The 16,634-nt window shown below is 41.9% G+C and overlaps 1 protein-coding gene across 2 annotated transcripts in view; it reads left to right on the top strand.

The window, feature by feature from the left end:
* SRI (sorcin) overlaps window positions 1-16,634 on the top strand; it is a 32,809-nt gene that overhangs the window by 10,117 nt on the left and 6,058 nt on the right. For both annotated transcript variants that reach the window (XM_053714018.1, XM_053714020.1), the window contains exons 6-7: window positions 1,314-1,427; window positions 16,039-16,097. In XM_053714018.1, coding sequence (XP_053569993.1) covers window positions 1,314-1,427; window positions 16,039-16,097 — 173 coding nt within the window. The remainder of the gene's footprint in view (window positions 1-1,313; window positions 1,428-16,038; window positions 16,098-16,634) is intronic.

Here is a 16,634-nt window from a genome sequence, read left to right on the forward strand (position 1 = left end):
AGTATTGAGGTTTGGTTTACAAACAGACACAAGATAAGCAAGCGTGTGTACACAAAGTGATAACATTTTACCTGCCAGGTTAACCAATTTCAATAGGCTGTGGCTTCAAAGCACAAAACCAGCAATTTGATATCAACAAACAAACCTAAAAATGCAATTTCTCATACATTCTATACTCTGCAGCTGGTATAACAAGTCATTCGAAATACATTTAAGGGTAAAACAATTTTACTGTATATGGTGCCTTTTTAAGAAACTGAAATTGGAACAAACATTCTGGTCAAGGCAAAAATAAAATTGTAATGATTATGGTAAAACCCCTGAGCATAGCATAGAAATAGGTTTGTGGCATACATGTAAACTAAAATAACCCTCCTTGGCTAAGGGATATGAAACCAAATTTTTTTTTCTTTCATGATTAAGAGAGCATGCAATTTTAAGCAACTTTCTAATTTACTCAGATTTTATCAATTTTTCTTCATTCTCTTGCTGTCTTTATTTGAAAAGTCTGGCATGTAATCTTAGGAGCTGGCCCATTTTTTTGCTCAGTACCCTGGTTAGGCTTGCTGATTGGTGTCTACACTTTACATGACTGCTTTTCTAAATAAAGATAGCAAGAGAACGAAGAAAAATTAATAGGAGTAAATTTAGAAAGTTGCTTAAAATTGTATGCTCTGTCTGAATCATTAAAGTTTTTTAATTTTGACTAGACAATCCCTTTAATTTTCCCTTAGCCCAGGATTACCCAAATTACAGCCTGCTGGCACATCCCACCCACCATGATGTTTGTTTTGTTTATTTGTATTTGGGCCACGTTTTGTAAATCTAGTGGATAAAAGTCATTAATATAAAATTTGTGTTTTTGTTTTTTTTTATTAAAAATGTAATTTATTTTTATTTTGAGAGGTTATTTTTAACATACTATAATGAAATTGTGGCTACTGTCATTGATTGGGCCTCCAAATGACAATATATGGGTGCCCATGTTTAGTAAATGACAGTGCTTTATAATTGGAGATACACCAAACTAGACACTTGCCTGCCTCTGAGAAGAGTCCCTACTAAGTGGTCCACATGCATCTCTGTGGTAATTTACATTGTGATTCTCACATTGACATATGTGATCTTTTACACTCACAGATTTCATGTATTGAGAACTAGATATAGATTAAATATTTTTATCAAGTCCTGACTTACATATGACTTGTTTTTTTTTTTTGGGGGGGGGTTGTTTTACACATTTCATGACATATTAAATGTGCTGTGTATTTGTAGTTATGTAACAAATTCATTTTTGTCTCTAATATGACCAGGGTATAGGTTAAGCCCTCAAGTACTTAATAATATCACAAAAAGATTCAGTTGCCATGGGAAAATTAGCTTTGACGACTACATTGCCTGCTGTGTGAAACTTCGATCTCTAACAGGTATGTGACACACTAGACTGTGAAATCTTAATAACTTTAAAAAAAAAAAGCATGCATGGTATTCTATTCTGCACAATGTTTTCTCTTAAGTGTATCCAGTCCACGGATCATCCATTACTTGTGGGATATTCTCCTTCCCAACAGGAAGTTGCAAGAGGATCACCCACAGCAGAGCTGCTATATAGCTCCTCCCCTCACTGCCATATCCAGTCATTCTCTTGCAACTCTCAACTAAGATGGAGGTCGGTAGAGGACTGTGGTGTTTTATACTTAGTTTATTTCTTCAATCAAAAGTTTATTTTTAAATGGTACCGGAGTGTACTGTTTATCTCAGGCAGTATTTAGAAGAAGAATCTGCCTGCGTTTTCTATGATCTTAGCAGAAGTAACTAAGATCCTTTGCTGTTCTCACATATTCTGAGGAGTGAGGTAACTTCAGAGGGGGAATAGCCTGCAGGTTTTCCTGTAATAAGGTATGTGCAGTTAAAATATTTTTCTAGGGATGGAATTTGCTAGAAAATGCTGCTGATACCGAAGTAATGTAAGTAAAGCCTTAAATGCAGTGATAGCGACTGGTATCAGGCTTATTAATAGAGATACATACTCTTATAAAAGTGTATTTTAAAACGTTTGCTGGCATGTTTAATCGTTTTTTACATATGTTTGGTGATAAAACTTATTGGGGCCTAGTTTTTTTCCACATGGCTGGCTTGAATTTTGCCTAGAAACAGTTCCCTGAGGCTTCCCACTGTTGTAATATGAGTGGGAGGGGCCTATTTTAGCTTTTTTTTTTTTTTTGCACAGCAAAAATTAGACAGACATCCAGCTTCTTCCTGCATGATCCAGGACTTCTCTGAAGGGTTCAAAAGTCGTATTGAGGGAGGTAAAAAGCCACAGTAGAGCTGTGGCAGTTGTTGTGACTGTTTAAAAAAACGTTTTTGTCATTTGTTGTTCTGTTTTTGTTATTAAGGGGTTAATCATCCATTTGCAAGTGGGTGCAATGCTCTGCTGACTTGTTACATACACTGTAAAAATTTCGTTAGTGTAACTGCATTTTTTTCACTGTTATTTCAAAATTTGGGAAAATTTGTTTCTTAAAGGCGCAGTAACGTTTTTTATTTTGCTTGTAAACTTGTTTTAAAGTGTTTTCCAAGCTTGCTAGTCTCATTGCTAGTCTGTTTAAACATGTCTGACACAGAGGAACCTACTTGTTCATTATGTTTGAAAGCCATGGTGGAGCCCCATAGGAGAATGTGTACTAAATGTATTGATTTCACAGTAAAGATCAGTCTTTATCTATAAATGAATTATCACCAGAGGGTTCTGTCGAGGGGGAAGTTATGCCGACTAACTCTCCCCACGTGTCAGACCCTTCGCCTCCCGCTCAGGGGACGCACGCTAATATGGTGCCAATTACATCAGGGACGCCCATAGCGATTACCTTGCAGGACATGGCTGCAATCATGAATAATACCCTGTCAGAGGTATCTAGATTGCCTGAATTAAGAGGCAAGCGCGATAGCTCTGGGGTTAGGAGAGATACAGAGCGCGCAAATGCTGTTAGAGCCATGTCTGATACTGCGTCACAGTATGCAGAACATGAGGACGGAGAGCTTCAGTCTGTGGGTGACATCTGACTCGGGGGAAACCTGATTCAGAGATTTCTAATTTTAAATTTAAGCTTGAGAACCTCCGTGTATTGCTTGGGGAGGTATTAGCTGCTCTGAATGACTGTAACACAGTTGCAATTCCAGAGAAATTGTGTAGGCTGGATAGATACTATGCGGTGCCGGTGTGTACTGACGTTTTTCCTATACCTAAAAGGCTTACAGAAATTATTAGCAAGGAGTGGGATAGACCCGGTGTGCCTTTTTCCCCACCTCCTATATTTAGAAAAATGTTTCCAATAGGCGCCACTACACGGGACTTATGGCAGACGGTCCATAAGGTGGAGGGAGCAGTTTCTACTTTAGCAAAGCGTACCACTATCCCGGTTGAGGACAGTTGTGCTTTTTCAGATCCAGTGGATAAAAAATTGGAGGGTTACCTTAAGAAAATGTTTATTCAACAAGGTTTTATTTTACAGCCCCTTGCATGCATTGCGCCTGTCACTGCTGCAGCGGCGGCATTCTGGTTTGAGGCCCTGGAAGAGGCCATCCAGACAGCTGCATTGACTGAAATTATTGACAAGCTTAGAACGCTTAAGCTAGCTAACTAATTTGGTTCTGATGCCATTGTTCATTTGACTAAACTAACGGCTAAGAATTCCGGATTCGCCATCCAGGCGCGTAGGGCGCTATGGCTTAAATCCTGGTCAGCTGATGTGACTTCAGTCTAAATTACTCAACATTCCTTTCAAGGGGCAGACCTTATTCGGGCCTGGCTTGAAGGAAATTATTGCTGACCTTACTGGAGGTAAGGGTCATACCCTTCCTCAGGACAGGGCCAAATCAAAGGCCAAACAGTCTAATTTCGTGCCTTTCGAAATTTCAAGGCAGGAGCAGCATCAACTTCCTCCGCCTCAAAACAAGAGGGAACTGTTGCTCATTCCAGACAGGCCTGGAAACCAAACCAGTCCTGGAACAAGGGCAAGCAGACCAGAAAGCCTGCTGCTGACCCCAAGACAGCATGAAGGAACGGCCCCCTATCCGGAAATGGATCTAGTGGGGGGCAGACTTTCTCTCTTCGCCCAGGCGTGGGCAAGAGATGTTCAGGATCCCTGGGCGTTGGAGATCATATCTCAGGGATATCTTCTGGACTTCAAAGCTTCTCCTCCACAAGGGAGATTTCATCTTTCAAGGTTATCAGCAAACCAGATAAAGAGGCATTCCTAAGCTGTGTGCAAGACCTCCTAGTAATGGGAGTGATCCATCCAGTTCCACGGACGGAACAAGGACAGGGATTTTATTCAAATCTGTTTGTGGTTCCCAAGAAAGAGGGAACCTTCAGACCAATCTTGGATCTAAAGATCTTAAACAAATTCCTCAGAGTTCCATCATTCAAAATGGAAACTATTCGGACCATCCTACCCATGATCCAAGAGGGTCAGTACATAACCACAGTGGCCACTGCCCCGAGAATTTTTACAAAGGTTCTGGGCTCACTTCTGGCGGTTCTAAGACCGCGAGGCATAGCGGTGGCTCTGTATCTAGACGACATCCTGATACAGGCGTCAAGCTTTCAAATTGCCAAGTCTCATACAGAGATAGTTCTGGCATTTCTGAGGTCGCATGGGTGGAAAGTGAATGTGGAAAAGAGTTCTCTATCACCACTCACAAGAGTCTCCTTCCTAGGGACTCTTATAGATTCTGTAGAGATGAAAATTTACCTGACGGAGTCCAGGTTATCAAAACTTCTAAATGTTTGCCGTGTCCTTCATTCCATTCCACGCCCGTCAGTGGCTCAGTGCATGGAAGTAATCGGCTTAATGGTAGCGGCAATGGACATAGTGCCATTTGTGCGCCTGCATCTCAGACCGCTGCAATTATGCTTGCTAAGTCAGTGGAATGGGGATTACTCAGATTTGTCCCCTCTACGAAATCTGGATCAAGAGACCAGAGATTCTCTTCTCTGGTGGCTTTCTCGGGTCCATCTGTCCAAGGGTATGACCTTTCGCAGGCCAGATTGGACGGTTGTAACAACAGATGCCAGCCTTCTAGGTTGGGGCGCAGTCTGGAACTCCCTGAAGGCTCAGGGATCATGGACTCAGGAGGAGAAACTCCTCCCAATAAATATTCTGGAGTTAAGAGCAATATTCAATGCTCTTCTAACTTGGCCTCAGTTAGCAACACTGAGGTTCATCAGATTTCAGTCGGACAACATCACGACTGTGGCTTACATCAACCATCAAGGGGGAACCATGAGTTCCCTAGCGATGTTAGAAGTCTCAAAGATAATTCACTGGGCAGAGTCTCACTCTTGCCACCTGTCAGCGATCTACATCCCAGGCGTAGAGAACTGGGAGGCGGATTTTCTAAGTCGTCAGACTTTTCATCCGGGGGAGTGGGAACTCCATCCGGAGGTGTTTTCTCAACTGGTCCATCGTTGGGGCAAACCAGAACTGGATCTCATGGCGTCTCGCCAGAACGCCAAGCTTCCTTGTTACTGATCCAGGTCCAGGGACCCGGGAGCAACGCTGATAGATGCGTTAGCAGCGCCTTGGTTCTTCAACCTGGCCTATGTGTTTCCACCGTTTCTTCTGCTCCCTCGACTGATTGCCAAGATCAAACAGGAGAGAGCATCTGTGATTCTGATAGCGCCTGCGTGGCCACGCAGGACCTGGTATGCAGACCTAGTGGACATGTCATCTCTTCCACCATGGACTCTGCCTCTGAGGCAGGACCTTCTAATACAAGGTCCTTTCAATCATCCAAATCTAATTTCTCTGAGATTGAACGCTTGATTCTATCAAGGCGTGGCTTCTCAGAGTCAGTCATTGATACCTTAATACAGGCTCGGAAGCCTGTCACCAGGAAAATCTACCATAAGATATGGCGTAAATATCTTTATTGGTGTGAATCCAAGAGTTACTCATGGAGTAAGGTTAGGATTCCTAGGATATTGTCCTTTCTCCAAGAGGGTTTTTGCAAAGGCTTATCAGCTAGTTCTTTAGTTCTCTCTGCTCTGTCTATTCTTTTGCACAAGCGTCTGGCAGAAGTTCCAGACGTCCAGGCATTTTGTCAGGCTTTGGTTAGGATTAAGCCTGTGTTTAAACCTGTTGCTCCCCCGTGGAGCTTAAACTTGGTTCTTAAAGTTCTTCAGGGAGTTCCGTTTGAACCCCTTCATTCCATTGATATTAAACTTTTATCTTGGAAAGTTCTGTTTTTGTTGGCTATTTCCTCAGCTCGAAGAGTCTGAGTTATCTGCCTTACATTGTGATTCTCCTTATCTGATTTTTCATTCAGACAAGGTAGCTCTGCGTACCAAACCTGGGTTTTTGCCTAAGGTGGTTTCTAACAGGAATATCAATAAAGAGATTGTTGTTCCATCATTGTGTCCTAATCCTTCTTCAAAGAAGGAACGTCTTTTGCATAATCTGGTCAAACATCTGCCCTGTTTGTCGTTTACTCTGGACAGAGGAGAGGTCAAAAAGCTTAGTCAACCTCTCTCTCCTTTTGGCTTTGGAGCATAATACGCTTAGCCTATGAGACTGCTGGACAGCAGCCCCCTGAAAGGATTACAGCTCATTCTACTAGAGCTGTGGCTTCTACCTGGGCCTTTAAAAAAGAGGCCTCTGTTGAACAGATTTGCAAGGCTGCGACTTGGTCTTCGCTTCACACCTTTTCAAAATTTTACAAATTTGACACTTTTGCTTCTTCGGAGGCTGTTTTTGGGAGAAAGGTTCTACAGGCAGTGGTTCCTGCCTTGTCCCTCCCATCATCCGTGTACTTTTAGCTTTGGTATTGGTATCCCACAAGTAATGGATGATCCGTGGACTGGATACACTTAACAAGAGAAAACATAATTTATGCTTACCTGATAAATTTATTTCTCTTGTAGTGTATCCAGTCCACGGCCCGCCCTGTCCTTTTTAAGGCAGGTCTAAATTTTAATTAAACTACAGTCACCACTGCACCCTATGGTTTCTCCTTTCTCGTCTTGTTTCGGTCGAATGACTGGATATGGCAGTGAGGGGAGGAGCTATATAGCAGCTCTGCTGTGGGTGATCCTCTTGCAACTTCATGTTGGGAAGGAGAATATCCCACAAGTAATGGATGATCCGTGGACTGGATACACTACAAGAGAAATTATAATGTAAGCATAAATTATGTTTTTGTGTTTATTTTCCTTCCCTAAGTCAACGTTAGTAAAGGGACATGAAACCCCCAATTTATCTTTCATGATATAGAGGAGCACACCATTTTAAACAACTTTCCAGTTTACTTCTATTATCAAGTTTGCCTTATCCTCTTGGTATCCTTTATTGAAGGAGCAGCAAGGCACTACTGGGAGCTAGCTGAGCACATTAGGCGAGCCAATTACGAGACATATATGCCCAGCCACCAATCAGCAGCTAGCTCCCAGTAGTGCGTTGCTGCTCCTAAGCCACCTAGTTATTCTTATCAAGAAAAGATACTAAGAGATAGCCAATTAGAGAATCACAGTGAAATGGAATGTAGTTTAAAATTGTATTTTCTATCTGAATCATGAAAGTGTTTCATTTATAGGGACAGTATACACCAATTTTCATTTAACTGCATGTAATAGACATTACTATAAAGGATTGTATGCACAGATACTGATTGTAAAAATCCAGTATAAAACTGTTTAAAAACTTACTTAGAAGCTCCCACTTTAGCTCTGTTTAAAAGGTTATCTGGAACACCCACTGAAAGTGGTTGTATAGCAAAAAATAGACCCTTCCTTTCTCTGCATATGAAAAGACCCTTTACACAAACAGGAGCACGCTGGAGTAGGTATAAATCAGTATTCTTCTAAAACTTTAGGGCTTGGTTAGAAGTCTGAAAATCAGCACAATGTTATTTAAAAATAAGCAAAACTTTACTTTTTTTTGTTTGTTTGTTTTAAGAGAAATATAATATAGGAATACTGATGTCAAAGTACTCCAACATCTTACTAGTTAAAATACATATTTAAGTGTCATTCCCTTAATGGACCTAAATTTTAACTTTTTTGTTTGTTTGTTTGTTTTTTTTTTTTTGTTAAAGGCACATGAAACCCAAATGGTTTTTCTTTCATGGTTCAGGTAGAGCATACAGTTTTAAATAATATTACAATTTACTTCTAGTATCTAAATAGCCTCTTTTTTGGTATTCTTTGTTGAAAAGCATACCCTAGGTAGGATCAGTAATGCTCCTCTGAGAGCTAGCTGCTGATTTTGGTGCACACATATGCCTCTCCATTGGCTAACCTGATGCTCCCAGTAGTGTAGTTATTTGCTGCTTTAAGAAAGAATACCAATAGAATGACGCAAGTATGATAATATTAGTAAACTGGTAAGTTGTTTAAAATGGTATGCTCCATCTGAATCATGACAGAAAAAAATGAGTTTCATGTCCCTTGAATGGACTCTCCGGTTTTAAAGGGATTTTAAAGCACAAAAAGAAAATCTATTTTATGTGTAAGATTAGCATATAGACTTTCATCCCTGCAAAGTGCACTACTGGGACCTAGCTGAACACATCTGGTGAGCCAATGAAAATAGGAATGTGTGTGTAGCCACCAATCACCAGCTAGCCACCTGTATTGCTGCTCCTGAGCCTATCTAGGTATAATTGATACTAAGCGAGTGAAGTAAATTTTGGCAGTTAAGTTTTTTTACTTTCATATCCCTTTAAATGTTAAATTGTTTTATTTTGTTTTTTACTTTTCACACTGCTTGTGGTCTGGTTTGTCCTGTCCACCAATCGGGAGTAATATAATTTGTGGTCAATTATTCTGTGAAATAGTTAATGAAAAACTGATTTGATGTTTTAAGTTAAATGTATTTTCCTAAGATATGGAGAATCCACAGTCATCAATTACTAGTGGGAATATCACTCATGGCCAGCAGGAGGAGGCAAAGAGCACCACAGCAAAGCTGTTGAGTATCACTCCCCTCCCACAATCCCCAGTCATTCTCTTTGCCTCTGTCAGTGGAGGAGGTGAAGTTTGGTGTCTGAAGAAAATTTATTTTCTTTTGCTACAAGCAAGATTTTTTTTTTTTTTTTTTTTTTTTTTTTTTGGGTCTAGCCATAGTCCATGTTAATCTCTTCAGTAGGGTAGTGGTGGTTTTAAAGCAGTTAGGAACTTGTGAGGTGGGCCTTGCTGCATTTTCCTAACCATGTTGCTGCCCTAGTATAGAAAGCCAGAGTAGGTTTACTCTGTTTCTTTCTTCTACAGGTCTCTGTGAGGGGTATGTGTCCTCTCACACCTTGTAGGCCGGACGTCAACCTCTCCCTCAGCACTGGTACATTTCCCTCATCGATGAAACATGCACTGGTCACACCTATCCTCAAAAAACCTTCCATTGATCCTACCTCCCCATCCAACTACCGCCCTATTTCCCTCCTCCCTCTTGCTTCAAAGCTTCTCGAAAAACTAGTATATGTACGCCTATCCCATTTCCTTACGTTAAACTCCCTTCTTGACTCACTGCAATCTGGATTTCGTCCCTATCACTCCACAGAGACAGCTATTGTTAAGGTCACCAACGACCTACTTACAGCTAAATCAAAAGGCCACTTCTCTCTGCTTATCCTCCTTGATCTGTCCGCAGCCTTTGACACTGTCAACCACCCTCTTTTGCTCCAAACCCTCCAATCCTTCGGCATCTGTGACACAGCCCTTTCGTGGCTCTCTTCCTACCTGTGAAACCGTACCTTCAGTGTAGCCTTCTCTGGGGCCTCCTCTGCCCCGTCACCACTTTCTGTCGGAGTACCGCAAGGCTCTGTCCTCGGTCCCCTTCTCTTCTCAATCTATACGTCATTACTAGGTTCCCTAATTAAGTCCCACGGTTTCCAATATCATTTGTATGCCGATGACACCCAAATCTACTTCTCTGCACCAGAACTATCTCCTTCCGTGCTAACCCGTGTCACTAACTGTCTTTCTCACATCTCTTCCTGGATGTCCTCTCACTACCTCAAGCTAAATCTCTCCAAAACTGAGCTCCTCATTTTCCCCCCTTCTTCCAAAATCTCCACCCCCAATATCTCTATAACTGTCGACAACTCCATCATTACCCCTACCCCGCATGCCCGATGTCTCGGGGTCACATTTGACTCAGATCTTTCCTTCACTCCTCACATTCAGTCCTTGGCTTCAGCCTGCCGCTTCCACCTTAAAAACATCTCTAAAATTAGACACTTCCTTACACAAGACACAACTAAGATTTTAATCCACTCTCTCATTCTTTCCCGCCTTGATTACTGCAACTCTGTCCTCTCTGGTCTCCCCACCTGCCGCCTAGCTCCTTTACAATCCATAATGAATGCCTCTGCCAGACTCATCTTCCTTACATGTTGCTCTTCATCTGCTACGCCTCTCTGCCAATCCCTTCACTGGCCTCCTCTTGCCTCTAGGATCAAACACTTACATACAAAACCCTCAACTGCACTGCTCCCCCCTACATCTCAGACCTTGTCTCCAGATACTCTCCCTCCCGTCCCCTTCGCTCTGCTCATGACCTCCTACTCTCCTCCTCTCTTGTCACCTCATCACACTCCCATTTACAGGACTTCTCCAGACTGGCTCCCATCTTGTGGAACTCTCTGCCTCGCTCCACAAGACTCTCTTCTAGTTTTAAAATCTTCAAGTGCTCCCTAAAGACTCTACTGTTCAGGGATGCATACAACCTACGCTAACCTTTCCTAATACCAGTTCCTCTCCTCCACTGCAATCCCCTGAACCCTCTTAGCATGTAAGCCTAAAAGTCCAGCTGTTTGTAGATCACCTTCTTAAGAGATGACTACAACAGTGCAACTCTTGGCAGGGCCCTCTACCCTATAATTGTTTTGTTGTACTCCCCCTTTGTTTATAGCGCTGCAGAATCTGTTGGCGCTCTACAAATAACCGATAATAATAAGTTCCTTTTTGTCTTCTAGGTATGGGAGACTGTGCACTTCATAAGGTTAAGCTGCATCATTATATGGGACATGTGTATCCTTCATAAGGATATTGACAGGCAGAGAGCAGGGGTTTATTGCTTTTATTGGTTTTAAAGTATTTACCTTTTTACTTTGTTGTAGGTTATGCTAAGCAAGCTACTAACACACTTTGTGCTTATGGTGTTTTGTTCATGCTATGTTTTTGGTAGAACTAAATATAAGGTACACAGTTTGGGAAGCAGCCTTTTCTCCACAGTTTAAGCAGTGCGCTGTTCGTGTGGAGATTTGTTAAAACACTGACGATGTATCATTAAAATGGGCTGAACTAACATGAGTAACCGCTATGCCCTCTAGGAGAATTATGGGGTTAGCGGTCTTCTGACATAGTGGCGGGAAGGAAGCTTTAATATTGCAGAGGTACTCGTCAGTGGGTCATGTGACCCGCTTCTCTGCTTTGGTTTGACATTATCAGCTAGCGGAGTGGCGTCTTCTGATGCTATTTTCAGTTTACGATCAGCAGGAGAGCTGCCGTGCTTGCTTACCAATTTTACGATTAAGCTTAAAAATTTCAATCAGGCTGAGGTGTAGGGATAATTGTCTACCTAGCTTAGTGCTAGATTTTTTCTTGAGCCCTATCAGTGTTCTTTTTAAAGTGAAAGTACATAACTTATTAACATGTTAAAATAAAGGAATTTATTTTTTATTCTGAACTAAGGTCATGGATACTGTTTTTTGTTATTTATGTATGTTATGTATTGAAGCACAAATTGATCCTTAAGCAATTCTGTGCTGCTTGCTTAGCTACAACTTTCTCATGTAGAGAGGTTGTTGCCCGCTAAACCCAATGTCTCTCAGGTTGATGCTGTTCAGGCAATGCCACAGCTTCCTCAAACGTCCCAAGCCTTAATGGTGTCACATGCAGTACCCTGCCGTTCCTCTCAATCTCCTGGAGGAGTTTATTTGCATGCAGAAATTGCTGCATAGATATCTTCAGCGGTATCTGCGGCATTATCTGCTTTTCCTAGGTTAAAGGGAAACGCAAGAGGAACATAAGAGATTCAGATAGTAGGGTTTCTGTCCCATCTACTTCTACGTAGGTTGTCCTTCCTCATAAGTCAGAGGAGAATACGTCGGTAGCCTCTGAGGGTGAAATCTCCGATTCGTACAGTATAATTCCTTCATCTGATCCTGAAGTAGTAACCTTCGGATTTATGCTTGAACACCTCGTGTATTGTTAAAGGAGGTTTTGCTACTTTGGACGACATGGATACTCGTGTCTTTTTCAACCCTAGGAAGTTTAGTAAACCTTATCATTTCTATGATGATCCTTCCTATGTGTAAGTGTTTCTAGACTGTGCTATGGAGATTTTTTTCACAGGAATAGGAGAAGCCAGGGATATCTTTCTCCCAGTCTTTAAAAGATGTTGCCTGTTGCGGACTCCATTAAAGATCACGGTGCCTTAAGTAGAAGGGGCCATTTCGTCTATGGCTCTGAGAACTACAATCCCTATAGAGGATTGCTGCTCCTTTACGGATTAATGGACAAGACGCAGGAGGCTTATTTGATCATCTAGGTTTTCAATGGAAACCTGCAGTTTGTATTGCCACTGTGTCAAGTGCAGCATCTTTTTGTTGCAACGCCTTGTCTAAATAGACTGGGAGCCAAGATATCTGGGTTTGCTATGCTAGTCCGCGGGGAGTTGTAGCTAAAATCTTGGTCTGCTGATGTTTTTTCCAGTCCAAGCTTCTGGCGCTTCCTTACACGGGTAAGACCTTGTTTGGACCTGGTCTGACAGAAATAACTTCCGATATTAAGGGTGGAAAAGGACCCTTTCTACCACTAGATAAGAATAGACCTAAAGGTCGTCAGAGTAATTTTAGTGCCTTTCAAAACTTCAAAGGAAAGCCTTCTTCTTCCAAGCAGGAACAGTCCAAGTCTTCTCGGAAACCCAATCAATCTTGGAACAAGGGGAAGCAATCAAAGTAACCCGCAGCTGAATTTTAATCAGCATGAAGTGTTTGCTTCCCATCCGGGATTGGATCAAGTGGGGGGCAGACTTTCTCTGTTTTATCAAAACATTGATACGTGATGTCCCAGATCTCTGGGCTGTAGACATAGTATCTCAAGGTTACCGGGAACTTTCTTCCCTGGGAGTGTTAGATTGAGTAGAATCCTACACCCTGTTCCCTTACAGGGACTGGAACTGTTTGTGGTTCCCAAAAAAGGGGGATCTTTTTGTCCTTTTCTAGACCTAATGTCTCATAAAAGTTTCTCAGGGTACCTTCCTTCAAATGGAAACCGTTTGCTTCATTCTTCCCTTGATCCTAGAGGGTCAGTTCATGACAACCATAGACCTGAAGGATGTGTATCTTCGTGTTACCATCCACAGGGATTATCACAAGTTCCTGAGATTCGCCTTTCTAGCCAAATACTTAGTCTGTGGCTCTTCCGTTTTGGCCTTTCCACAGTTCCCAGAATTTTCAAAAGGGTTCTGGGGGCTCCCTTGGCAGTGATCAGGTCTCTGGGATTTGCCGTGGCACCTTAATTGGACATTTGGGTCAGGTGCCATCTTTTCAACAAGCAAACTCTCGTACAGAGATCTTGTCTTTTCTACGTTCCCACAGATGTGAAGTGAATCTGGAAAAGCATTCCAGCTGCAAAGTTAGTTTTCTTAGGGACCATAATAGATTCCCTATCTATGAAAATATTTGACATGGGTCTGAAAATCCAAAATTCTTGCCTCTCTGCAGTCTACTTTTCAGCCATCAGCGGCTCAATGTATGGAGGTATTTGGTCTGATGGTCGCTTCCATGGGCATCTGTCCCTTTGTCAGATTCCATTTGAGAGCTCTGCAGTTATGCATGGTCAGACAATGGAACGGGGACTATTCGGATCGGTTTCAGATGATGGATCTAGATCAGTCAAGAAGAGACTCTTCTGTGGTGGCTTTCTCAGGAGCATCTGTCTCAGGGCACATGCTTCTGGGGACCTTCCTGGGTTATATAGACCACGGACACCAGCCTGCTGGGCTAGGTAGCAGTCTGGGATTTGTTTAGGGTGCAAGGACTAGGGAGTCTGCTCTCCCCATACTCATTTTGGAGTTGAGCGATTTTAAAATGCTCTTATGGCTTGGCCTCAATTGTCCTTAGCCCGGTTTGTCAGGTTCCAGTCGGACGATATCACCTCAGTTACATCCTCCACCAGGGAGGAACTCAGAGTTCCTTAGCCATGAAGGAGGTGGCTCGAATTGTTCAGTGGGCAGAAGCCCACAATTGCTGTCTATCTGCCATCCACATTTCAGGAGCGGAAAACTGGGTAGTGGATTTCCGGAGCAGACAGACATTTAATTCCTGGGAGTTGGCTCTCCATCCGGAGGTGTTCTCCAGGTTAACCCTCAAATGGGGGGGGGGGGGTGCCAGAGTTGGATCTGATGGCGTCTTGGCAGAACGCTAAGCTTCCAATGTACGTTTCAAGGTCAAGAGATCTGCAGGCCGCCCTGATGGATTCTCTGGCAGTTCCCTTTGGATTTCAGTCTGGCATATCCGTTTCCTCAGTTTGCTCTCCTTCCACGAGTCATTGCTCGTATCGAACAGGTGAGAGCATCGTTAAGTCTAATAGCTCCGGCATTGCCTCATAGGATCTGGTATGCAGACCTAGTGAAGATGTTATCTTTTACCTTGGAGGTTGCCTCTGAGGAAGGACTTTCTATCTCGGGGTCCATTCCTTCATCCAAATCTCGTTTCTCTGAATCTCGTTCGAGATTGAACGCTTAGTTCTGTCTAAGCGTGGTTGTTCTGAGTCGGTCATTAAGACCATGTTTCACGCTCGCAAGCCTGTTACTAGAAATAATTTTCATAAGGTATAGCGTAAATACCTTTTTTATTAGTGTGAGTCCAAAGGCTACTCCTTGGAGTAGGGTCAGGATTCCTAGGATTTTGATTTGTTTTGTTTTTTTCTCCAGGAAGGTTTGGAGAAGGGATTGTCAGATTTCTGCATTATCTTTTTGTCAGTATCAGGCCTGTGTTTAAGTCTGTTGCTCCTCGGAGCCTTATGCTTTTTCTTAAGGTTTTGCAGCAGGCTCCGTTTGAGCCATTACATTCCATAGATATTAAGTTGTTATCTTTGCAGGTTTTGTTTCTATCTCTTCTGCTCAGAGTCTCGGAACTCTCATTTTTGCAGTGTGATTCACCTTTCCCTTTTTTTTTTTTTTTTTTTATTTTTTTTTTTTTATTATTTTTTTTTATTCTGATAAGGTGGTTCTTTGTCCAAAGTTGGGTTTTCTTCCGAAAGTGGTTTCAGATAGAAATATTAATCAGGACATTATTGTTCCTTCTCTGTCCTAATCCCTTCTTTTCATAGGAACATTTGTTGTGCATTCTCTAAAATTCTACCTACAGGCGACTAAGAATTTTTGCTAGTCCTCTGCCCTGTTTGTTTCTCTGGAAAGCTCTGCTACTTTTTTTCTTTCTGGTTGAGAAGTATAATTCGTTTTGTTTGAGACTGCTGGTCAGCAGCCTCCTGAGAGAATTACAGCTCATTCCACTAGGGCTGTCTCCTCTTCTTGGGCTTTCATGAATAAAGCTTCTGTGGAACGGATTTATAAGGCTGCAACTTGGTTCTCTTTTTACAAATTCGATACGTTTGCCTCGGCTGAAGTTTCTTTTGGGAGAAAGGTTCTTCAAGTGGTGGTGCCTTCTGTTTAGGTCTGCCTGTCTTGTAGTAAATGATGACGTTGTGGACTCTCTATTCGGAATTTTTTTATTTATTTTTTATCGGGTAAGCATAATTTTTTTGTTTTTCTCTAGTTACAAAGAGCCAGATTTCTTCTTATGAAAGTGCAACACACGAAGATCTGTGAAAATCCAGATCTTCGTGTCACTCTCACAAGAAGAAATCTGGCTGTGAAAAAAGCCAAAAGTGGCAGGCAGCTGCCTTCTTCCACATTCGGATCCTAACAAAGTTGCCAAATGCGCTTCTATTGCAAAGCAAGCTCATAATTAATCTCTTTATTGATGATCCTGGCATTTCTAGATAAATGACGTGGATGTGTGTATTTTTTACAGATGCTTTCAGAAGAAGAGATGCTGCTCAGCAGGGAATTGTTAATTTTCAATATGATGATGTGAGTATGGTCAATCTGTAACATTTGCAGTTTCTGCCTTAGAACTACTATAGTTTATTTTATTTTTTTTCTTCAGATGGCAGATCTTAAGATTTTAAAAATGTTTCCTTAGAAGTTCAGAGGACTTCTTGTTTCTAACTTATGAAATAATAATACCAAACAGGAACAATTTTTGCTTTTTAAAGGTACATTAAACTAATCATTTAACCCGGTGAATGTTTAAAAATAAAAGCACATCGCCAAATACATTCATTATTTCAATGTTTGAAAATTGTGCTTGTTCCACTTCTCTCTGAAAGGCTGGAAAATGTAACTGACCGTGCTACATGCTATATAGTGATCGGATCAGAACACACGTTAATTTACACGCGTCATCTACACTAGCAAAGCGGAAAAATTAATTTCTCTTTCTCCTGTTAAGTGTAGTCAGTCCACGGGTCATCCATTACTTATGGGATATTAACTCCTCCCCAACAGGAAGTGCAAGAGGATCACCCAAGCAGAGTTGCTATATAGCTCCTCCCCTCTACGTCACAC

Source organism: Bombina bombina, chromosome 5, assembly GCF_027579735.1.
Source record: "Bombina bombina isolate aBomBom1 chromosome 5, aBomBom1.pri, whole genome shotgun sequence".
NCBI classification, from domain to species: domain Eukaryota; kingdom Metazoa; phylum Chordata; class Amphibia; order Anura; family Bombinatoridae; genus Bombina; species Bombina bombina.